Below are 23,211 nucleotides of genomic sequence, written 5' to 3' on the forward strand. Positions count from 1 at the left end.
TTATAGATGAGAGAATGGAGCCAGGAAAAGATTAGGTTACAGGTCCCAAAAGATACAGCTAGGACATAGAAGCTTCCCAAGTGTCTGCTGCTCACTGTTAAGCCCCAAAGGGACTCGGGGTTGGGGAACCTCAGTTATGATGTCTCCATGCCTACAGTCTTGTGTGTTTCGTGCCATAGATGAGTATGAGGGAGACTGGAGCAACTCTTCTTCCCCTACCTCGGGGGCTGGTGGCCCTTCATCTGGCAAAGAAAAGAGCTGGCTGTACACACTGGACCCCATCCTCATCACCATCATCGCCATGAGCTCGCTGGGCGTCCTGCTCGGGGCCACCTGCGCGGGGCTCCTGCTCTACTGCACCTGCTCCTACTCGGGCCTCAGCTCACGCAGCTGCACCACACTGGAGAATTACAACTTTGAGCTCTACGACGGCCTCAAGCACAAGGTCAAGATGAACCAGCAGAAGTGCTGCTCAGAGGCGTGACTGGTTGCACCTGAGCCGCGTCTGACCCTTCATCGCAGTGAGAGGAGCTAGCGAAGAATACATTTTCCCCCTTTGGAAACTGAATGCCATAATCTCAATCAAACTGATCCAGAATACTGAAGGTGTGGACAGGACAGTCTAGGGAGAGAGTGAGATGCAGCCAGGAGGGAGATTGTCGCCCACCAGGGACTGTGGTGGCCAAGTTAATGACAGGAATCGGGCTGCGTCCTCTGTGGGGATGGACAGGAACGTATCTCTTTGGAGTCACAGTTCTATTCATTTGTGGGTTCGTTATGATTATGATTGCATTGTTACATTTTATCTTTTTGGTCTGTGAGCAACTCAAAGAGGCAGAAGAGAATGAGTTATCCAGTGGGGAAGTGGAGAGAGGGTTGGGATCCCCTCCTCTCTCTGATCAACACTTGAAAAGCAAAAGGTCTTTCCCGCCCTTCCATCTTGAGAAATGAAACTTAAACAAAAGCCATCCAGCTTAGCTCACCCTCAGATGGTCTCACAGTTGAAGAGACTTGTTGGGCTGTGTTCGGATTCTGCCAGCCAACCCGAGGAGCTGCCATTTCCAGTCCTAGCATATTGAAGTAGGATGTTATTGCCTTTAGCTTTTTTTAATCCAGGGGAAGATTGCCATTTTAGGGTCAGCCTGAACAATTCTTTCTTATATACAATTTAAAATAAACCAGAACAGAAACTTCACATGCCAGAATCCATAGACACACCTCTATGGTCAGACACAGACAAGCCTTAAAATGCTTTGATGACTGGGGCCATTCGTTAATCTAAACCCAGAGTTTGTGACTGTGGGGTGTCCCTTTGTGGGGCCTCTGCTGGTGGCTTTGCCTTTTCTTTTTCCTATTTGTTCTTCTACAACATATACGTATATTCACATATGCACACAGCGTGCACACGCGCACCCACACACACACACAGCACACACACACACAGAGTTGAGAGAAGGAGAGAGGTTTTTCTCTACTCTCTGGTCTCGGAGCGGGGTGGGAAGTCAAGCTGTCAGTGTGTTTCCTTCTGACCACTAGATGGAAAGAAGAGCAAAGGAGGAGGAACAAGAACCCAGCTGTTTTGGGAAGACTGAGCAATGCTGACAGAGACATTTTGTCGACTCGGTCTCCTTGCTAGGTTGATGGCACTGATTTCTTGTGGGGAGACTCCATCCTGGCAGGGCTGTGAGCACAGCGGCATCATGAGTCACTGCTACCCACAAGTCCACAAGTGTTGTGCATCAAGTCGTCACCACACTGCTTCAACCTCAGGAAGACCAGTTCTTATTTGTACACGTATGTGCCATGAATACAGACACACGCGCGCGTGCATGCACACACACACACACACACACACACACGCACACACACACATACACACAGCAGTTTATATGTTTTTTATTAAGTGCCTTGAAAAAAAATGAAGACAAACCTATTTTCCCTCTGGGTAGGAATGACGACTGTCTCACAAGTTAAGGAATTCCGCCTTCTCTCACCCCTGTGACTCCATTCCCAGCTCCCCTACCCACCGCTGACCCACAGCGGGATGAATCCTGCTACCTGGGGAAAATCAGACCCTAGATGACTCCTGAAAGGGAGGTATGAAGAACAGAATGAAACTGTGTGAAAGAAAAGATTGTCCTCAAGATCCAAATCTTGACTTTGTGTTAAAATGCCTACAGATCGTCTGTGCCCTAGAAATACATTATAGACCCTGCCAGTCTGCCCCGACCGTTGCATATCAGTGGGAAACTGTCTCGCTATTTTTGCTGCTGTGGCCACTCACAATTTCATTTGTCTTGAACCCAGGCAAATGAAGTCGGGTGAGTGGGACTGGCTGGTTCCTTTAAATGTTAACTTATGAAAATGCTAGTTCAGATGGTGATGTCACAGTGTTTTGTACGCAGAGAGGGAACAGCCATAGCGACAGCTGTTTACCCACATGTGTGTGTCTTTGCGCGCCTTTGGGTCTCTGTGTCTACTGTGTATGTGAATGGTCACGTGGAACTCAGTGGTGGTGTTGTGACTTTGACCCAGAGCCTGAGTGTCACTGCTGATCTTGGCACTCATTGGCACAGTGGTAGAGGTGAAAAGTTAAGCTTTTAAGCCCTGGGGGCTTAGTGTTAGATGCCCTCTGAGCTGGGCACACAGTAGAAGAAAGTCTGTATTAGCTCATTCTCCTCTTTACCCCGCCTGCCCCCAATGCAGCTAGAATACAGAACGTTGAGAGGTTGCAGAGAAGAGAAGTTCAAAGGCCCACTCTGGGAGCCCTGGCCCTCTCATCACCATTTCACTCTAATTCCCCAAAGACCAGCTCCGTTTACAGCCTGCAGTTCTAAGTTATGTGCAGCTTAACCTGCATCCCTCTACAAGTCCTGCATTCATTTCTCCTTGGCTGATTTGAGGCTCTGAGTGGTCCCTGAGGGCTAAACAGAAACAGGGTCCCCAGGGCTACAAGTAGATACCTCACCAAGGCTGGAGGCTGGTCTGTCGTAAGATGTAAAGAAAGATGGCTGGGTCTGATTCTGACTTGACCAGGGGACACCTTGGTGCATTGGTTGTCTTTATCTGCAGATAGGCTAACTGGCCCATCTCCTTGAATTGTTCCCTTTGGGAAACCTAACTCACAGTATTGATGTCCTTTTTGCCTTGTACTGAATGACATATTACCTCCACGCTCTCCCGGACTAGGCGGTCCACAGGACCACAGGGTTGCTTGCTCTCTTTGGTGGGGATGGGGAGTTCACAGGGATGAGGGTCCAAGGAATGGGCATGAATGACAAAAACGGGCGGGGGGGGAAGTTAAGCTTTTCCAGGATGTGCAGTTTTTGGCCACTTGCTGGCTGAGCCAGATCACGGAAACTCGAGAGATTTTACTGTGATTCTACAATGTAAAAAATAAACAATGTCAAACTGTGTTTATATTATTTGTATAAAGCCTTTTTAAGATTACTATTTAAATAAACATTATGCCATAACTGCATTGTCTTTATTGGAGACAAAAACCTGGGATTTGAGTAATCAGATTGTTCCATGTGTATTTTACCACTCACACTGTGTGCCTTGGGAAATACTCCATGTTAGCCATCTTGGACTGCTACAACAGGACGCTATTGGTCAAGCGACTTAACCATTTAACGCTCTTCATTCTGGAAGCTGAGAAGTCCAATATCAAGGAACCAGCACATTTGGCGACGTTTTAGTTTGTAGATAACTTCTTTCCCTCCATGCGCTGTCTTGCTTTTCCTGGGTGAGTTTCTTTGACTGTCTCTTCCTGTGAGAGTATTAATCTCATCCTTGCAACCTAGCCTAAACCTAGTTACTGCCCAAAGACCCCACGGCCTCTATACCATCTCAGAGCTATAGACTTTCAACATATGAATTTGGAGAGAATGCCAAATACCCTTCATTCTGAATCAACTGAGGTGGTTTGTCATTCTCTTGAGACCGTATAACTCAGCTTTGGAGTTAACAGCTTGTACAACTTGTTGGCATTTTGTGGCATTTATATCCTGAAGTCGGCAGTGGCTCATCTGGCTGAACGGGAGACCTGACTACTGGTAGACCCTTACCTGACAGCCCTCAGAACTGGGACCCCTCTCATTGTCTCCTCTCTTGACTCTGCCACTTCAGATTCCTTGCTGTTTCCTTTTCTCTCCGACTCTTGCTTCTCCACCTCTCCAGTGGCTCAGGCCTGGGAGTGCTCTCCAGGTGTGGTCCCAGGCCAGGAGCACTGGTGGCAGCTGGGAGCTCGCTGGAGATGCATAGTTTGGGTTCCATCCCAGAGCTACTAAATCAGAAGCTCTGGGAATAGGGCAGAGAGTTCTCTGTTTCAAAAAGACCCACCAGGGAATCCTGTTGTTCTTTTTGTTCTAAGAACCACTAGAGTCTATAGTCTGAGTATTAGTCCCTAAGTCGATATGTGATTTCCAGATGTTTTCTTCCATTATTTCAGTTATGTTTTCATTTGATTTTTTATTTTTCCAATTGTTTCTTTTATTTTTGAGATTATAGTTGCATCATTTCCTCCTTCCCTATCCTCCCCCCAAACCCTCTCATATATCCCTCTAGCTCACTTTCAAATTTATGGTCTTTTTTTCATTAATTGTTATTATATGCGTATGTGTATATGTATGTACATATATATTACAAATATAATTGCCTGTCTGTATACTGTGACTTGTATGTATGTTTCCAGGGCGGACTATTTGGTACTAGATAACCAGTTGATGTGATAACCCTGGTGAAGATTTTTTTCTTCTGCTCTCAACATTCCTTAGTTGCCTGTAGCTCTCTGTGTAGGGTTTAGGCCTTATATGTTTTACCCTGTCCTCTTTAGCATGTCTGTTAGGGTTGTCCTTGCTGAGGTCATTTTTAGGCAGCCACATTGGTGAGGCTCTATGGATGTAGCTTCTGACATCACCAGGAGCACAGTCTCACAGCAAACCCTTGCCCCTCTGGCTCCTACAGTCTTTCTGCCAACTCTTGCACAGTGTTCCCGAGCTTTAGGAACAGGAGTGTTTTCTAAGCCCCCAACTTACAACAACTCTGATTGTGGTTTTCTATAATGGTGTCCGTCAGTTGCAAAGAGCTGTTTCTTTGATGAGGCGCTTACACTTCCTCTTCGGGAATCCACAGGCCCCTGCACATATGAGTAGACAGAGACGTATCCCCATACACATAAAATAATAAAAACAAATCCTGATGTTCAGTTGAATAAATAGAAATATTCATACAATGGAACTCACGGTCCAAGAAGGGTAAAGACAGCCACAGGCTCACCTGAGTCCTCACAGCCCAGGCTGGCTGGAGGACATCTACAGGCCTGCGTGCTGCCTTATAGCCCCAGGCAGGCAGACACCATTATGATCAGCAAATGTGTGGTGGAGAAACGGAAGAGACAGAGAAGCAGAATGGTCCATGTGCTGAAGAGAGAGGCGGAGCTAAAGAGGAAAGGTGGTGAGGAACAGGCTGATGTGGGTGGCCGACTCACCACCCAGGGTCATGGCGGCGTTCAGGCCAGGGCCACGCTGGGGGCCACGTCCGGGTCTGTGGTCCTACTCTAGCAGGGTCTGGGCTGTCACCTGTAGCTGTATTGGTGTCCAAGGGCTGTGCCGCTGCAGAGGCCAAGTGGACCTAAACGGCCTGCGGTGCCACCAGGCGCCCTGAGCTGCTCCTAAGGGTCGTGTCTGAGTTCAAGGCCCTACCACAGACAGGGTCTATGTTGATATCCGTTGCTCCTGTCACCAACAGAGGCCATGCAGATACCTGGAGTCTGACCTGCCGCCCTAGGCCATGCTGCAGCTGCGCCATACTGATGTGAGTAATCTGTGCTGCCACCAGGGGCCATGGTGACGTTCAGGACCAGGCTGCCACCGAGGGCCATATCTGTGTTCGTGGTCCTACCTCAGCCATGGTCTGTGTTGATTTGCATGGCTTCGGTGACCCCTGACATGGATGCCTGGGGCCTGGACACCTATATGAGTCTATGTGGGTGTCCAAAAGCTATGCTGTCACTGGGGCCAAGGTAATCTGAGTGGCCTGTGCTGCCACGTGAGGCCATGGTGTTGTTTGAGCCCAGACTGCTGCCAAGGGCAATGTTTGGATCCGTGGTCCTACTGCATTTGGAGTCTGCATTGATACAACCCATGTTCCCACCAAAGGTTCCACAGATGCTCGGGATCTGGGCCGCTGACTGTGGACATGTTGGTGTCTGAGGGTCATGAGCAGCTGGGGCCATGCAGAGCTTAGTGTCCTGTGCTGCCTCCTGGGGTCATGGTGTCATCTAGGCCCAGGTGGCTGCCCGGGGCCATGTCTGTGTCTGTGGCCCTGTGGCAGTCAGGGTCTGATTTCATATCCATGGTTCCGGTTACCACCAAGGATCATGCAGATGCCTGGAGTCTGGTCAGCCATCTGAGATCATGTTGGTGTCCTAGGATCTTACTGCCCCTGGAGTCATACTGACCTGGATGGCCTACAGTGCCCTTGGGACCATGGTGACATCCAGGCCCAAACTGCTAGCAAGAACCATATCTGGGTCCATGGTCCTTCTGCAGTTGGGGTCTGTGTTGAGCTCTGTGATCCAAAATACTACAGGGGATCATAGGAAGCCATGTGTGTTAAAATCTTGGGGCCATGCTGAGCCAGCAGCATACTATGCCTGCTCTGGGAGAGCTGGGCCTGCCCTCCACTGGCCACTGCAGCAAATGAACTGGCCCCACCCCTCATGGGAGAGCTGGCCGCACACCCGCAGAGCTGGCCCCATCCCTAACCGAGAGTGTAGAAAAGCTAGCTCTGCCTCTTGCCTGAGAGGGGATCCCCAGGGGCCCAGACTGACCGACTAGACCCACTCAGACCCACATCCAGTACTTGGAGTTGGCATCTACCCCATCTATGATCTGCTAGAATGCATGAAGGGACTGACTGGTCCTGTGGAACCAGAGCCTGGAATCTCCACGACTAGGGGCAGGTGTGGTAGTTTGAAAGAAAATGGCCCCTAAAGGGAATGGCAGTTTTTGGAGATGTGGCCTTGTTGGAGGAAGTGTGCCACTATAGGAGCAGGTTTTGAGGTCTCTATTGCTCAAGCTTCCCTCAGTGTGACTCTCAGTCCATTCCTTTCTGCCTTCTGGTCAGGATGTAGCCAACACCACGTCTGCCTGCATGCCTCCATGCTCCCCATCATGATGATGATGGACTGAACCTCTGAAACTGTAAGCCAGCTCCAATTAAATGTTTTTCTTTATAAGAGTTGCTGTGGTCATGGTGTCTCTTCATAGCAATAGAAACCCTAACTTAGAGAGCAGGATATCCAGGGTGAGTTTTGGTGAGGATCCAGTGAGGATGGTGTGCCAGAAGCCAGAAGCCTTGAACCAGACTACCGTAGACAAAGGCGTCTACTGTATGACACTCTGCAGCTCCCAGTGCCACCAAGAGGAATGAAGAGGTGTCGAGAAGCGGAAAAGATGGAGAAGTGGAGGGGGTTTTTTTGTTTGTTTTGTTTTTAAGTGATATTTTTTAAATTTTCTTTTGGGAAGATGCTATGGGAGTGAGGGGAGGATCTGGAGGGACTGGGACATGAGTGGGGTTGGAGTACAAGATGTGAAATTCCCAAAGAAATCAATTAAAAGTTATGTTAAAAATTCATGCAATGGCAAATGGCTTGGCCAAAAGGGGAATAAAATACCAATATATAGGGGGGAAAAAACCACCAAAGGGAAATGAACACCATGAGTCTAGAGATGGAGGGTTGTGGAGGTGGGGAATTAGAGGAGCAGCTCAGACCCAAGGGCAGATGTAGCAGCAAACTTTGTCCATTCTGGACAGGAGCACACGCCTTCACCCCGAGGACATTTATATAGACCAAAAGTGACTTATTTTCAGAACTAGTTTCATAACTTCCTTTCATAACATGGTTATTGATTACTTGCTGTTCCCAGATACTCAGCAGATGCCATCTTAACTAAGTCATCATGGACAGCACTCTGCTATCTGAACCTTGATCTGGTCCTTAGGTCTCTATCCCTGCATCCCGTTCTCGGACAGAAGGCACTTTATTCAAATGGGTCCACAGGGCATCCCTTGTGGGGAGCCACGGTCTACAGCAAAGGAAGGACATGTGACCAGCAGAGAGGCTTTACCTCAGGGTTAGCATGGTCCACATTAGGGTGGAGGAGCTGGCCCTGCCCTTGAATGAAGGGCTCTCCAGTCAACTGCTGGATTGTCTGCTCCTCCATTGTCAACTTCCTGTCAGGCAGATGTCACATTTCTTTGATTATCAAATGCCTGCCCTCACAAATGGACTCAGGATCCTCTGCTTTCTAATTATTGGATTCAAAACAAACCGGACTTTGGACACTGAAGGCAAAAGGAAGTCAGGTACACTCCAAGGTAGTACTGCTAAGTTCCCGCAGGGGACTGTCCACCAAGGAAAGCCAGGTAGAGCTTTAAGATGACCCCCTCCCTGCAGAAACTACAAACCAGAGCTGATTTTGCTTCATCCTGGGACTTACACCCAAAAAAGGAAATTTGACCACATCGTTTTAGTTGAGAAATGTTTTTGAGCACTTCCTGACTTTTTACACTCCAGTGGGAGAACAGAAAAACACTAGACAAACACGTGGATCGGCGCCGGTTACTGGAAATGCAGCAGGGCAATCAGCAGGTGCCTCTAACAGGAACCATCAGGATGGCTGTCTCCAAATAACTCATCAAGAAAGAGCCCCCAAGATAACGCTGTTTGCGCTAACTCCTGACAGGAGAGGGAGGTGCTAAGAAAGATGCCCCCAAGGAAGCTCTGTAGACACTGAGAAAAAGAGGTCATGCCTTCCCAGGACACAAAGCGGTCATTAAGACTGTGGCCACAGAGGGCAAAGGTCACACTGGTGCCTGAAGGTCAGGGTGAGGAGGCTCACTCCCGTCTGCCGGGTCTGTGGCTTCCCTTCATTTTCAGAAAGAGCAGCTGCCGTCACAGTCCTCCCGGGCCTTGGAAGGTCACCATAGTCAAATCCGCAACTTGGCTCTCGGCCCCTCCTGTGATCTTCGTGAACTTCACAAGGCTCCTGAGACGTGGGCTTCTAGCGTGTTACTGACCCCGCAGCAGGAACAGGAGGAAAGGAGAGAGCAGCTCTTCCTTCCTCTCGTTGAGCTTTGGATATTTTTAAAATCTTAATAAACTAATAACATCTCCTGGTTTCTAGCCATCTAGTGTTTACATACGAGCTTTTTATTTTTTTTCTTATCTGTATCCTTCTGGAAATGTTTACGAGATCCTCAGAGGAGGCAGGCCAGTGAAATGCAGTTGGAACAGGCCTATGCTTCAGGGAACAGGGCCCATCTGGAGGCTGAGGCTGTCTGTTTCCTACCACAGTGAAAGTGGGGATGGGGTGTGGGAGGGGACCTAGAAACAGCAGAGCCCTAAATGTGTTCCCATTCTCTCAGGCCTCAGGCTATGCATGTGAGGTGGGGTTAGGAGAACCTGCTACCTGTCCTGGGTCCTCAGAGCTACCCTCCTCCCCCAGGGTCTCGCAGTAATTTCAGACCCCATTAGCATCAGCAGCTAATTGGATAGGGTACTAAGAGCTGAGACAAAGCCAAGCTTGGCCCTGAGTTCCGGCTGCTCAGCACTGCTGAATACCCACCCCCCCACACACACACACATGAACTAGGCTAGTCCTCCCTTATTCCGGGCTCTCTCTGTAACTAAGAGAAGATGCTCTTGGAAGAAGCATATTCCTTCCAAGCCCTCCCTGGAGACCCCAGCAACAAACCTCACAGGGAGTCATGATCCAAATTGCTTCTGTAGTTTATCCAGAGAGGCACCTGCTTCCTCTCCCTTCCCTGCCAGGAGCAAACCTGGAGATCATGTGTGTGCAAGCGTGTGTATGTGTGCGTGTGTGGGGGTAGAGGAGCATGTTTCCATCCCCACCAGTTCTCAAGGGCCATACAAATAAAGAAACAAAAAAAGAGGCTACTTTGCTAAAGCAATGTGGGCAGAGCCATTCCCTCCTCCTTCTGGTGCCCCAGGTACAGCAAGGCCTCACATTCAGCTTTCAAGGCCCCACAGGGCAGCACCAGAGTCCACGAGCCCAGACTCAGGCCCTGTCTGATTCCATGCACACACAGGAGCTCAGGCATCTGTAGAAAGGCCTTGGTCAGGCATTGAAGACGTGAGAATCTGGACAGTGACCCCTTGGAAGTGCTTCACCACGCTCCTCATTGAACCAGCAGGCACGGACTGTGGACACACCTCCACTGCCAGGTGCAGCCTTGCCTGGAAATGTGGTTCTGTCTGTGTGGCAGTCTGTGAGCTCCACAGCTCCACAGCTCCACAGGCCTCCCAGAGCTGTCTGCAGAAAGAAGCCCTCGACTGCTTCTGCCTTGAACCACAGCTTTGCCCTTCTCTCTTCTCTGCCTTGCTGACTCAGTGTGCAGGTGGCCAATGTCAGCACTGTTACCCGGGCAGCTCAGCTTGGCCACCTGGGCTTGCCTTCCCCTTCTCCTCTCCCTGCCCTCCTCATCTCACCCTTCCTTGAGAATTCCTGCTTCTCTTTGGAGCCAACTGTATTTAAGACCCATGGCAATTCAAAGGACATTCATAAGGTTTTGAAGTTCCCAGTCCCCCACTTTCCTTGAACTTAGACATGCTGAGAGGGTAAAAAAGAAAAATGTTGTTCTTGGGATATTAAGAGACAAGGGTTCAAGATACAGTTCTTCCTCAAATTCTGTGACCTTGGGAAGCCATGACTCTGGCTTTTGATCTCTGACTTCTGTGTCTGAGCTATACAAGCAGTGAGAACAAAGCCCCAAGAACACTGCCCATAACCTCCAAGAGTCTGGGCAGAGAAACCCTGTCCACAAGTCCCAACGAGGATGCTGGCACTACCGGCTTCTATTTAACTTTGGTATTTTAGGTTAAATAAAAAATTCAAATTAAAATTCTATTGAAATGGTTGGAATGTTGCTGGAGTTAGCCAATAAAATTGTCCTATGGCCCAGACTTGCTTCCTTCCAGGGACCTAGTCAGCACATGCAGACAAATGCAGACTTCACCCTCATCAGCAAACCTCCTTGTGCTGCAGACGGAAAGGATCACAGAAAACCACAAGTAGTCAAAGTGCAGAAAACAACGGACAGTGGTGCCCGGCCCCAGCTGGGACATCTGTGGAGGAAGAGGGGGCCAGAAGACGGTGAGAGCCAGAGGACCAGGAAGTCCACTTTCTAGCTATGACAGGGAAGCTATTCCCATGAAATCTCAACAACATGGCTGCCTAAACAAGACCTTCACAAGTCCAACATTAGTTGGCATCCCAAAAAAGGTGGAGAAAAACCCATAGAAGCCAACCCTAGATGAAGAACTACAAGCAATTAAGAACTGCCGAGCGACTGAGTCTTCTTGGTTGGCTCTTCAATGTCAAGTGGTCACCCCCAGAAGCATACACATGCAGACAGCACTGAGCAGACTCAGAGGATTCTATCTGTATTGATTCACTTACATGCATTTGTGTCAATGGTTAAAGAAGAGATGACCATGAATTAGGGAGGGAGTTTGAGAAGGGGACTTGGGAGGGACAAGAAGAAAGGGAGGACTTAATGGTATAACTATATTTTAATTGATATTTTTAAATTACCCTCCCAACCACTAAGGAAAACAGTACAGCAATTTCTCAAGGTGGTAAATAGAGTCACCATACGATTCAGCAGTTCCCCTGCTGGGTCTGTCTACCCAAAGCAACTGAAAGTCCAGACTCAAGCAGATCCCTTGGCAGCTGTGCTCAGAACAGGATCATTCTCCATGGGCAAAGGGGGGAAACACACAGATGCCTGTAACTAGTTTAAAGATAAACAAAAATGTCTACTATAAACGTGGCAGGATACAAGATCAACTCCAAAAAATCAGTGGCCCTCCTATACACAAAGGATAAAGAAGCAGAGAGGGAAATCAGAGAAGCATCACCTTTCATGATAGCCACAAATAGCATAAAATATCTTGGGGTTACTCTAACCAAGGAAGTGAAAGACCTATTTGACAAAAACTTTAAGTCTTTGAAGAAAGAAATTGAGGAGGATACCAGAAAATGGAAAGACCTCCCCTGCTCTTGGATTGGGAGAATCAACATAGTAAAAATGGCAATTCTACCAAAAGCAATCTATAGATTCAATGCAATCCCCATCAAAATCCCATCAAACTTCTTCACAGACCTTGAGAGAACAATAATCAAGTTTATATGGCAAAACAAAAAAACCCAGGATAGCCAAAACAATCTTATACAATAAAAGAACTTCTGGAGGCATTACCATCCCTGACTTCAAACTCTATTATAGAGCTACAGTATTGAAAACAGCTTGGTATTGGCATAAGAACAGAGAAGTCGACCTATGGAATCGAATAGAAGACCCAGATATTAACCCACAAACTTATGAACACCTAATTTTCGACAAGGGAGCTAAAGGTATACAATGGAAGAAGGAAAGCATCTTTAACAAATGGTGCTGGCATAACTGGATGTCAACCTGTAAAAAAATGAAAGTAGATCCATATCTATCACCATGCACAAAAATCAAGTCCAAATGGATTAAAGACATCAACATTAATCCGTCCACTTTGAACCTGATAGAAGAGAAAGTGGGAAGTAGTCTACAAGATCTAGGCACAGGAGGCCTCTTCCTAAGTAGGACCCCAGCAGCACAGACAATAAGAGAAACAATGAATAAATGGGATCTACTGAAACTGGGAAGCTTCTGTAAAGCAAAGGACACTGTCAGTAGGACAAAAAGGCTGCCTTCTGACTGGGAGAAGATCTTCACCAACCCCTCATCAGACAAAGGTCTGATCTCCAAAATATACAAAGAACTCAAGAAACTAGGCACTAAAACTCTAATTAACCCAATTAAAAAATGGGGGTACTGAACTTAACAGAGAATTCACAACAGATGAACTTCGAATGGCCAGAAGACACTTAAGGTCATGCTCAACCTCCTTAGCGATCAGGGAAATGCAAATCAAAACCACTTTGAGATACCATCTTACACCTGTCAGAATAGCTAAAGTCAAAAACACCAACGATAGCCTATGCTGGAGAGGATGTGGGGTGAGGGGAACACTCATCCATTGTTGGTGGGAATGCAAACTCGTGCAGCCACTGTGGAAATCAGTGTGGCGGTTTCTCAGGAAACTGGGAGTCAACCTCCCTCAGGACCCAGCAATTCCACTCTTGGGAATATACCCTAAAGATTCCCTAACATACTACAAAAGCATTTGTTCTACTATGTTCATAGCAGCACTATTTGTAATAGCCAGAACCTGGAAACAGCCTAGGTGCCCCTCAATAGAAGAATGGTTAAAAAAGGTGTGGAACATATACACATTAGAGTTTTACTCAGCGGTAAAAAACAATGACATCTTGAATTTTGCATGCAAATGGATGGAAATAGAAAACGCTTTACTGAGTGAGGTAAGCCAGACCCAAAAAGAGGAACACGGTATGTATTCACTCATAAGTGGATTCTAACCATAATTAAAGGTCTTTGAGCCTATTATTCGTGATCCTAGAGAAGCTAAATAAGAAGATGAACCTGATGAAGATTATTTAGCTATCCACCAGGAGGTAGGAAATAGACAAGAGTCCCAGGTAACCTCGGGTGCATGGGGGGGTGGGAGGGTCGATGGAAGGGGAGAGGGTTAGAGAGAAGGGAGTAGGGGAGGAACGGGGAAAGCTTGGTGGCCTGGGATGGGGGGGGGGAGGAAGGATGAATATGGGATCAGGGAAGAATATATTTCAACTAAGGGAGCCATTTTAGGGTTTACAGGAGACTTGATTATATATGGGATCCCAGGTCCAAGGAGAGATCCCCCAGATTGCTCTCTGGACAGAGGAGAGGGTGCCTGAATCGGTCGTGGCCCATGACCATACTGATGTATATTTTGCTTATCACCATAGATCCTTCATCTGGCGAAGGACGGCGATACAGTCGGAGACCCACATTGGAACACCGGACTGAGCCCCCCGAGGTCCAAATGAGGAGCAGAAGGAGGAAGAACATGAAAAACGAAATCAGTACTGCGAGGGATGCTATCACCCACTGATACAAGGGAACGGATCTGATGAGAGTTTACCAAGGCCAGTTGGACTGGGACTGAACGAGGACGTGATCTAACCAGATTCTCGGAATTTGGCCGGATTCTATGACTGTGGCTGGCCCGAAGTCTTTCTGAAAAGCCATTGACTATGACACTGGGACCTGTTTCCTCTACATATACTGGATTTTGGGGATCCAGTCTGTTTGGACACTCACCTTCCTGGACCTGGAGGGAGGGGGAAGGAACTGGAACTTCCCACAGGGCAGGAAACCCTGACTGCCCTGGGGGACGAAGAGGGAGGAGGAGGGGGAATGGGGGGAGTGGGAGGGTGTTGGGAGGGGGGGCGGAAATGGAAACTTTTATAATTTAATAAAATTTACTTAAAAAAAAAGAAAAAAATGTCTACTATATACAATGACATATTCTGACACATATTAATTACATGAATGGGCTTTTAAAGCATTGTGCTAAGTAAAATTGTGTCAGACACAATAGGACAAATGCCAGCGAGTCCACTTATATAAAGTGTATAGAATAGGCAAATTCATAAGACAGAAAGTCGGTTAGAGAGCTCCAGAAGCAAGAAGGAGAGAAGAACTGGCAGTTACTGTTAAAGATATAGGGTTTGCCATGAAAAAGTTCTGGAAATGGGTAGTGGTTACCCAACACGGGGAGGGTACTTAGTACAACTGAATTGTTTATTTCAAAATGGTTGAAACAATACAAAAATAATGCATTATTTAAATTTTATCACATTTAAGTCTTTTTATTATTGTTGTGTGTGCAGATAGTGTATTGCATACATGTAGTGTGTGTGTACGTGCATGTGTACACTCACACCTGTGTGGCACAACGCAGGATGGAAGTCGGAGGGCAGAGATGAAACTCAGATGGCCAGGCTCTGTTACCCACGAGTTGTCAAGCCAGCCCCTCACATTTTTTTCTAAACATCTTACCTCAAAAACTGTAACACTTAGATGTATCTCAATTAATTGTATTCCTTGACTACGGAAAATTCATATTTAACTGAGTATTCTGCATTTTATCTGGCAGTATTGGTTAAGGAGTTTCTGTTCTACCAAGGATTTCTCTCTCTCAAATTCAAGATCCATAGTATTCAAACAAACAAATATAATAGTGTTTGTGGTCTGACTAGAATAAATGCATAAAACCAGAGCAGAAAATGGGGCGGGTAGTGTTTGCCCTAATTATAGACAACCGCAGAGAGGCCACCCAGCAACTCTTTCAGTGAAGAGGTAGAGATCGGAAATCTCAGTTGTTTTCCCATCTGTTGTTCAGTCATCGTGATCCAGAAATGCAATAAAAGCTGGTGAGAAACCCTTCTTACAATTGACCACGTGGTTAGAATTACAGTTGCAGATGGCGACACTCAGACATGTGACTCAGACGATAGTCTTCTGCCCTGCCATCACCCCAGAGTTGACAGGAGCGCATGGGGTGTCCAGATGTCTAATGGTACCCCCCGTTTGCACCCATGCCTTTAAGAAGAAAAAAGCTGCTTGCACAGCTCACTCTGCTACAGGAAACAACAGGTGCAGAAGGTGGACGCCACTGTGGAACCATTTGAACCCAACACTGGGGCTTAGCATAGCAAGAATGCTACAGGCTTGGCAAACCCATGCTAATCTGCCTGGGAGTCGGCCCTAAAGTCACATCACTGCCCGCCCCCTGCTGTCATACCAGTCCCACCTTCTCTTTCTCTCGACCAAGATGAAAGTCAGCTGGGGAGGGCATGTCTTAAAGAGATGGGTCACATTCTTTTTTTTGTAGGTGCTGACAAGTCACTGTGGAAGTCTGGAAACGCACAGCAAAAACACACAGGCCTTAATGCTTGCTGGTAAATGATTACCAAAGGAAAAATTCATTATGTGGGAGCTCTCGGCTCCCATCATGTAAGGACGTGGTACATGAGCAAGATGGAAAGTCCCTGAAGTTCCCTCCCCAAAGCAGATCCCACCGCCACTGCTTTCCACCCCACATCCCACTGTTCCAATTTCTGGTGCTTTGTGGGGATCTGAGTCCACAGACAAGAGAAGTCAATTCGGCTATTGTAACATGAGGGCCGGCTTGTTGGGGTATCTGTCCCATCCGGTACCCCACAACCGGCAAGTGCCAAAGAAAATCACACAAAGGACTCCATAAGATTATAAACTGATTAGCCCATTAGCTCAGGCTTCTTATTAGCTCTTGTAGCTTATATTAACCCATTATTCTTATCTGTGTTAGTCACATGGCTCGGTACCTTTCTTAGCAGGGCAGCTCACATTTTGCTTCTTCGGAGTCTGGGCAGGAGTGGGGGGAATGGGCTTCCTTCTTCCCAGAATACTCCTATTCTCCTCACCCTGCCTCTACTGCCTGTCTGGTTGACCTGCCTATACTTCCTGCCTGGCCAATCAGCATTTATTTAAAATATGATTGACAGAATGCAGACAATTCTCCCGCACCAGGCTGTACTAATCAAAAGGGAATCACTGGTAGCCAACACCAACTGAAGACACTCTAACCTATAAGTAGGTGGAAGTCTTTCTGCTAACCAGCACCGGCTATGACCACTAAGGTCAGCCACTCGTGCTTAGGTTCAGGCACAGAGTGACTTTTTTTTTTTTTAACTGTTTGTATAACTTGCTTTCCCATCCACAGTGCAGAGACTCCCTTGCTGTTAAATCTGGACAAAAGGATATCATTCTTGTAGGGATACAGGGCAGGGGGTTGCTGTTTCCCTGACACGGATGTAGATCCCAGCAGGCACAGCGTGGAAATTGAGCTGAGGAGTGGGGAATGTCAAAGATGAGGAAGACACAAAACTTGGTTCTGCTCTGGACCAAGTTTGCAGGTGATGGAGAGAGCCTTCATCTTGGGGGTAGCTGGAAGGTTTAAGGGGCTTCACATCCTTGCCTCTGGGAGCCCATCTGCAATTTTAGTCTCTCTTTAGAGTTTCTCTCCTCTGTTCCCCACCCTGGAGCCCCAGACAGGTTAGCCAAGCAGTCCCACGAGAAACGAAAGGGAAACAGTCCTTCCTAAACCATTTTCTACCCTTTCGGGTTGCCTTTCACACATGGTGAGGCCAACTGTAGCAACCTGCTCTAAGCAGGGTGCACAGCCAGGCCCAGGACACAATGCCTTGACTCGGCCAGTAGACCTCAATAGACCCAAAAGCCCAGGAGCTGGCCTTGCCTGGTGCCCAACCTTTCACCTCCAAGAACCGCTGATAGAAATGTCAACCAAAAGTAGATGAGCCAAGCTGGGAACATTCACCAGCCAGAGCAATGTTAAATATTAAACATCCTTGGTAGCGGGCCGGCCTGAAAGCTGCCATTTCATTACGAGGCTTTCACCGGGCTTAGGAAGAGAGCCTGTATCTCCCAGAAGTGAACCGTGAAGACCTGCCCTCTGCCTGCTCAGTGCTGGGGAAGCCTTCAAAGCTGTTCAATTTGTCTGAGCCCCATCCATCTTTAATGTCACAGTCTACATTTTCTCTTCTTTTCCTTTTTCAAAGCAGCCAAAAATGAAAATGTCACTTCATCTGGGGCCAATTCAAAAGCCAGGCTCAGACGGAGTTCTGTCCCATTCTCTTGGGTTCCCCATGTTTTTATCTCCCAAGGAGCCTTTAGGGGGTACTTCAGCACCCTGTCCCTGTGTTCATGTGCCTTTCCAGGACCATGTCCTTCACTAGCCTCCTCTTTGGACTTCTGTGTGGCCACAGCACCCACAAAGAGGAAAATACATTGATGTTTATAGGGACAGAACTGGAGGGAGAGGACCTCAGGGTTGGCTGTCACCACACCCATCGAGTCCTGACAGGGACTGGGAGGTTGTGCTGCCTTTTAGAAACTGTATTCCCCAAATTTATCGAAAGCACGCAGACTCTCTGTGGCCATGGAAGGCATGCTTAGAGATGCAGTGTGAGTCTCCTGGGCTCCTTTTCTCCCCTCGGTGTTTTGAAAAGTCCAGTCAAGCTGTTCGCGGCAGGTGGAAGCTCAGATGAAGCAGATAGTCAGAATGCATTTGTGACAACACCCCCCCCCACACACACACATACCAGCCTCACCAGGAATAGAGAGCTGATGCTCTGAGGCACTTAGAGGGTGCCTGTCATCAGGGAGGACATGGGCGGGAGATGAGGGGCGCCATCAGTGTCAGGCCAGGCCCAACACAGCACAACCATAAATCACTTTGGCTAAGATACTCAGCTTCTCACTTGGAGAAGGGCAAGCTGGTAAGAGTGAAACAGGGGTGCATGACTCTACAGACAGGCAGCATGTTGGTCTCCACCCGGGACCAGGGCACACTGTTAGAATTTTGCCTATTCGTTCTCGGATTAATCAGCTAAGTGCATTCTGGGCAAGCCTGGTCACCTGAGTTTGATCTCTGAACCCATGAAAGCTATCCTCTGACTTCCATACACACACCATGGTGAATAAGTACACATCACACACACACACACACACACACACACACACACACCAGATATACACAAGATAATTATAATAAATTTTAAAATGTGGTAAAATCCATGTAATGCACAGTTTATTACATTGTAAGATAGATGGATGATGGATTGATAAAGATACATTGATAGACAGACAGACAGACAGACAGACAGACAGACAGACAGACAGACACAGGTAGGCCAGCAGCCCAGGATGGCTGTGGAGGTAGCTTTCTTCCCTCACTGCTCCCACCCTCTCCATCCAGGTAGTGGATGCTCTGGCCTGAGCAGCATGGAACAAATAGTGAAGTGGGAAGAAATTTTTTTTAAAAAAACAAAACAATAACCTTAGTTTGTGTGGGGTTTTTTTGACCAAGGTACAGAGATTCTTCAGTTGCAAATAATGAAAGAATTAGTGATTAATTAACTGCTGACAGGTGTGGGACGAAGCCATCCACAGATTCTTAACTCCCCCTCCCTTTCTCTCTTAAGATCATTCTTACTAACTTTAATTAATTTTTTGCCACCCTAGCACTTCTCTTATCAAATATTCTTAGAAACTAAACAAATAGAGTGTACTGAGACCAAAGTACTCAATATGGTGTTTAATTGGAATTGTAGCCTGTTTCCCCCGGTGTTTTCTTGGGGTACCTGGAAGTTTTCCCTGGTAACGGAATTGGACTCAAGAAGTGCATTTTTAGCATCTAGTTAATCTTCCTTTCAGGTGCCAAGGGCATGGCTTGATTGAATCAAGGAAACATAAGCCATTGAGTGATTTGTGGTTTCTCTTGCCTGCAGAAGAACAGAGGCACTAACATAACAGGGCTGTTGATCTCCCCATTCACTTCACTTATCGTGTGTGTGTGTGTGTGTGTGTGTGTGTGTGTGTGTGTGCGCGCGCGCGCGCGCGTGTGCACACGCGCGCACACGGTAACTGCTGCATAATATTGTGAGTGTCTAGCTCAACTGTTGAATGGTCAGGTCTGCTAGCTGAAGCATGCCCCAGCTGCCTGAAATCTACTGCATTGCTGCTCACCACTGTACAACTATGTCAGGGCAAAAATTCTGCATGTGTGCACCCAAATCTAAGCACATGGTCACATGCCAGGTCACATGCCCATGCTAAGGCCTGCAGCACCAGTCTCTTAGGGAATGTGTACTATCTGTTCTTGCCTTCCCAAAAGAATGCTGCCCAGAACACCATGGTGCAGTCAAGCACTGATTCCTGAGTGAGTGACCGCCAATGCCACAAAGAGGGACTTTGTAATAGAGCCAGAGTGGAGGCTGCTTCAAAATGAGTTTGAGGTTTCAGAATGCTGTCCTGGTGCTGCTGAACAGTCCAGAGATTCCTTAGGAGGGAGGCCCTCCACTATCTTCTCGAAGACCACAGATTCACCCAGAAAAGATGATTTGCAGGAATGAACAGCAACAGAAGAGGAGTCTGTAAGATGGTCGCCAGTGGCCTTTGTAGCATTTTTCCCTGGATTGGAGCAGACGGAAGTGAAGTGCTGTGAGAGATACAGCCCAGATGACATCATGCCAGCATCACAGAATGGGGACAGAAGTGCCACAGTGCAGAACAATGGAGAAAGAGACATGGCCTGTAGGGTGTGGCCAGTCAGTTAGTTGGTAAAAGGATGAGATGGCATTTGCGGGCATCTCAGTCCCTTCAGGTCACATGAGGCATTCAGCCCATATTTTTCTCTTATTTTCTCTCACACAAGTTTGGAAGCATCAGAGGGCTGGAAAGTTGGGGTAGGAATCTCTAATGAATTCCTACGCTAACTAGGAATAGAACCTTTCAAATTCCTCAGGACGGACTACTGGGTAGCAGTACAAATTCTAAGAAAGTCCTTTATGAATGAACATAAAAAGAATCCTTAAGGTTCATGTTTAAGAAAAAAGCCAAAAGAAGAATAGGCCGTAAAACGGTCTAAGGCAAAATGAAATTGTGATGTTGAAAATTATCCAGAATTTTAATAGTCAGATGTGATGGCACCCTCCTGAAATCCCTGTACAAGGGAAGTTGCAACAGGAACAACATAGATCCTGGCCAGCCTGGAATCTGTATAGCCAGATTCTGTCTCAGAAAGAAAAAGAGAGAATTTCAGGAGACAATATTAACCAAGCAGTGCATTTCAAGATCCTACAAAGCTGTGCCTCCTGGCTTTCATTACTGCAAATATGAACTGTTATGTAAATAATAAATAATAAGGTTTACCAATGAGTTTTGGATTATGACAACAAAAAGGGGGAGAATTTCCACTGAACATCTACTTGCCTTTTATTTTTTTTTTTAGTATTTACACCATGTGAATGAATTAGCTGTTCCAAAAAAGAAAGAAAGAGAAAGAAAGAAAGAGATAGAAAGAAAGAAAGAAAGAGAAAGAAGAAAGAAAGAGAAAGAAAGAAAGAAAGGAAGGAAGGAAGGAAGGAAGAAAGGAATAAAGAAAAGCTAAGTAAGAAAATGTTGCCAGGCCTCCAGAGAACCCAGCTCAGGCCCTAAACAATATGTGAACTCAGAGTCCAGAGTCACATTTTTCTGTGACTATATACTGGGTGGGACAAAGCTCAACACAGGAGCATCGGGTTATAGCAACTAAAGCAAGAGCCGCCCTCTCTTCTGGAAGCACTCACTCGCCAACGGATGCAGAGTTCTGGGAAGTGGATGGAGCAGAAAGGGCTGCCTTTCCCTCTAGTCCCTGTTGCCTGCGAAGTTCCCTCACCCCATGAACTTCACTAGGCTCAGGACCCAGGGGCCGGCACTTGTCCGTTTCACAAGCAGTAAGATGCTTCAAGCTTACACTGCCAACACACTCCCCTGCATTTCCAGCACAGTGCAACCCAGAAAAGAGGACTAGGGCAGGCCATGCCCACAAACCACAGCGAGCAGCCTGCATAGTATCTGTGCTAAGCATCCACTACGTGCTAAATGAATCGCCCATTTAAGCCTCACAGCTCCCAGAAAGGTATTTCTATTCCTGTGATAAAACACCACAATCAAGGCAACTAAAAGAAGAAAGGGTTTATTTGGGGCTTACAGTTCCAGATGGGTAGGAGTCCATCATCATTGTATTAAGAAGTGAGGCAGGAGGCAGCCATAATGCTAAAAGCTCACATTGTGGTCCACAAACAGGAAGCAGAAAGCTCACTGGGGATGAAAGGAGGCTTTTGAAACCATAAGGTCACCCCCAGTGTCACACCTTCTCCAATAAGGCCACACGTTGTAATCCTTTGCCAACAGCCACCAACCGGGAATCAATTCAAATACCTGAGGCACGCTAATTCAATCCAGCACACAGACCCTAAGGAAACCAGCCCAAAGAGGAAGACAAGCTTGCTCAACATTACTCAGTGAGTGAAGACAAAGGCAGATTGAAACAAAACACCCAGTGCCAAGTCCACACCCTTAACAGCTTACCGCAAAGCCCTTATTCTAATGCAAATGATCGGTATAATATCAAGCATGCAATATGTCTTCTCAGCTACTCTACTGCACAGAACCTTCTGCATTCTAGAACACAATAGGGTTGATTTGGAAGTAAGATTTCACTTGATTAGACACAGTTATGAATTCTTTTGTGCTATCAAGTCAGATGAATGCTGAGCTCACCATTGTTCGAGGCCCACAGAAACACTCTGTGTGGCCCTAAATCCTCTTTTCCTTGACAATATTTCTAAAAGTATGGCAGTTTCACAGCTCTCGGAAATGTCTCTCTTCTCCACATAAGAGGCTGAACCAGTTAAGGAGTATTAGAGGTGTTTACATCCAAAAGTACAGACATCCAAACAGTGATGGAGGGCCTGGAGAGAGCACCTGTTGCTCTCCAGGGGACTGGTGTGCACTTCCCACCCACAGGACAGCTCACAATCATCTGTAACTGCAGTTCCATGGGAGTCAGTGCCCGCCGCTGGCCTCTGGGGGCATCAGGCACGCACATCATGCATAGACATACAGATGGGCCAAACATCCATACACAATTTTTAATTAAAAAATAATTCAGGAGGGGTGGCAAATGCCTTTAATCCCAGTACTCGGGAGGCAGAGGTAGGCAAATCTCTGTGAGTTACAGGCCAGTCTGGGCTACAGAGCAAGTTCCAGGACAGCCAGGGCTACATGGAGAAACCCTGTCTCAAAAAACCAAAATACATAAATAAACAAAATAAAATAAACAGAAAGTTCAGGGCCTGGGGAGATGGTCTGGTGGGTAGACTGTTTGCTGTGGACAAGCATGGGTACCAGAGTTCAAATCCACAAAAACTTTGTGTCCAAAGCCAGGTACATGTGGTAGTCTTCTGGAATCCCAGTGAGTGGGAGAGGCTGAAACAGGGAACCCCCAAATAATCTAGCCAACCAGACGAGCTGACAATTGTGAGCTCTGAGTCTAGCAAAAGAACCTTCCTATATTAGTCTGCTTTTCTTATGCTGTGACAAAACATCATGACCAAAAGCATCTTGGGGAGGAAAGGGTTTGTTTGACACAATCCATCATCAGGGGAAATGGAGGTAGGCATTGAAGCAAAGACCACGAAGAACACTGCTTGCTGGCTTGCTTCCCATGGCCTGCTCAGTCTGCTTCCTCACACAACCCAGGACCACCTGCCCGGTGGTGGTGCCACCCACAGTGGTCTGTGCCCTTCCACATCAATTAGCAATCAAGAAAACCCCTCACATACTTTTATCTAC

The 23,211-nt window shown here is 47.1% G+C and overlaps 1 protein-coding gene across 2 annotated transcripts in view; it reads left to right on the forward strand.

Annotated features, from left to right (window-relative positions):
* Nrp2 (neuropilin 2) overlaps nt 1-3,476 on the forward strand; it is a 115,894-nt gene extending 112,418 nt beyond the window's left edge. For both annotated transcript variants that reach the window (XM_048459278.3, XM_048459279.3), the window contains exon 17: nt 180-3,476. In XM_048459278.3, the coding sequence (XP_048315235.3) occupies nt 180-484 (305 nt within the window). In that variant the 3' untranslated portion in view covers nt 485-3,476. The remainder of the gene's footprint in view (nt 1-179) is intronic.
* The last annotated feature ends 19,735 nt before the right edge of the window (nt 3,477-23,211 follow it).

This window comes from Myodes glareolus, chromosome 1 (assembly GCF_982192425.1).
Source record: "Myodes glareolus chromosome 1, mMyoGla1.1, whole genome shotgun sequence".
Lineage (NCBI taxonomy): Eukaryota > Metazoa > Chordata > Mammalia > Rodentia > Cricetidae > Myodes > Myodes glareolus.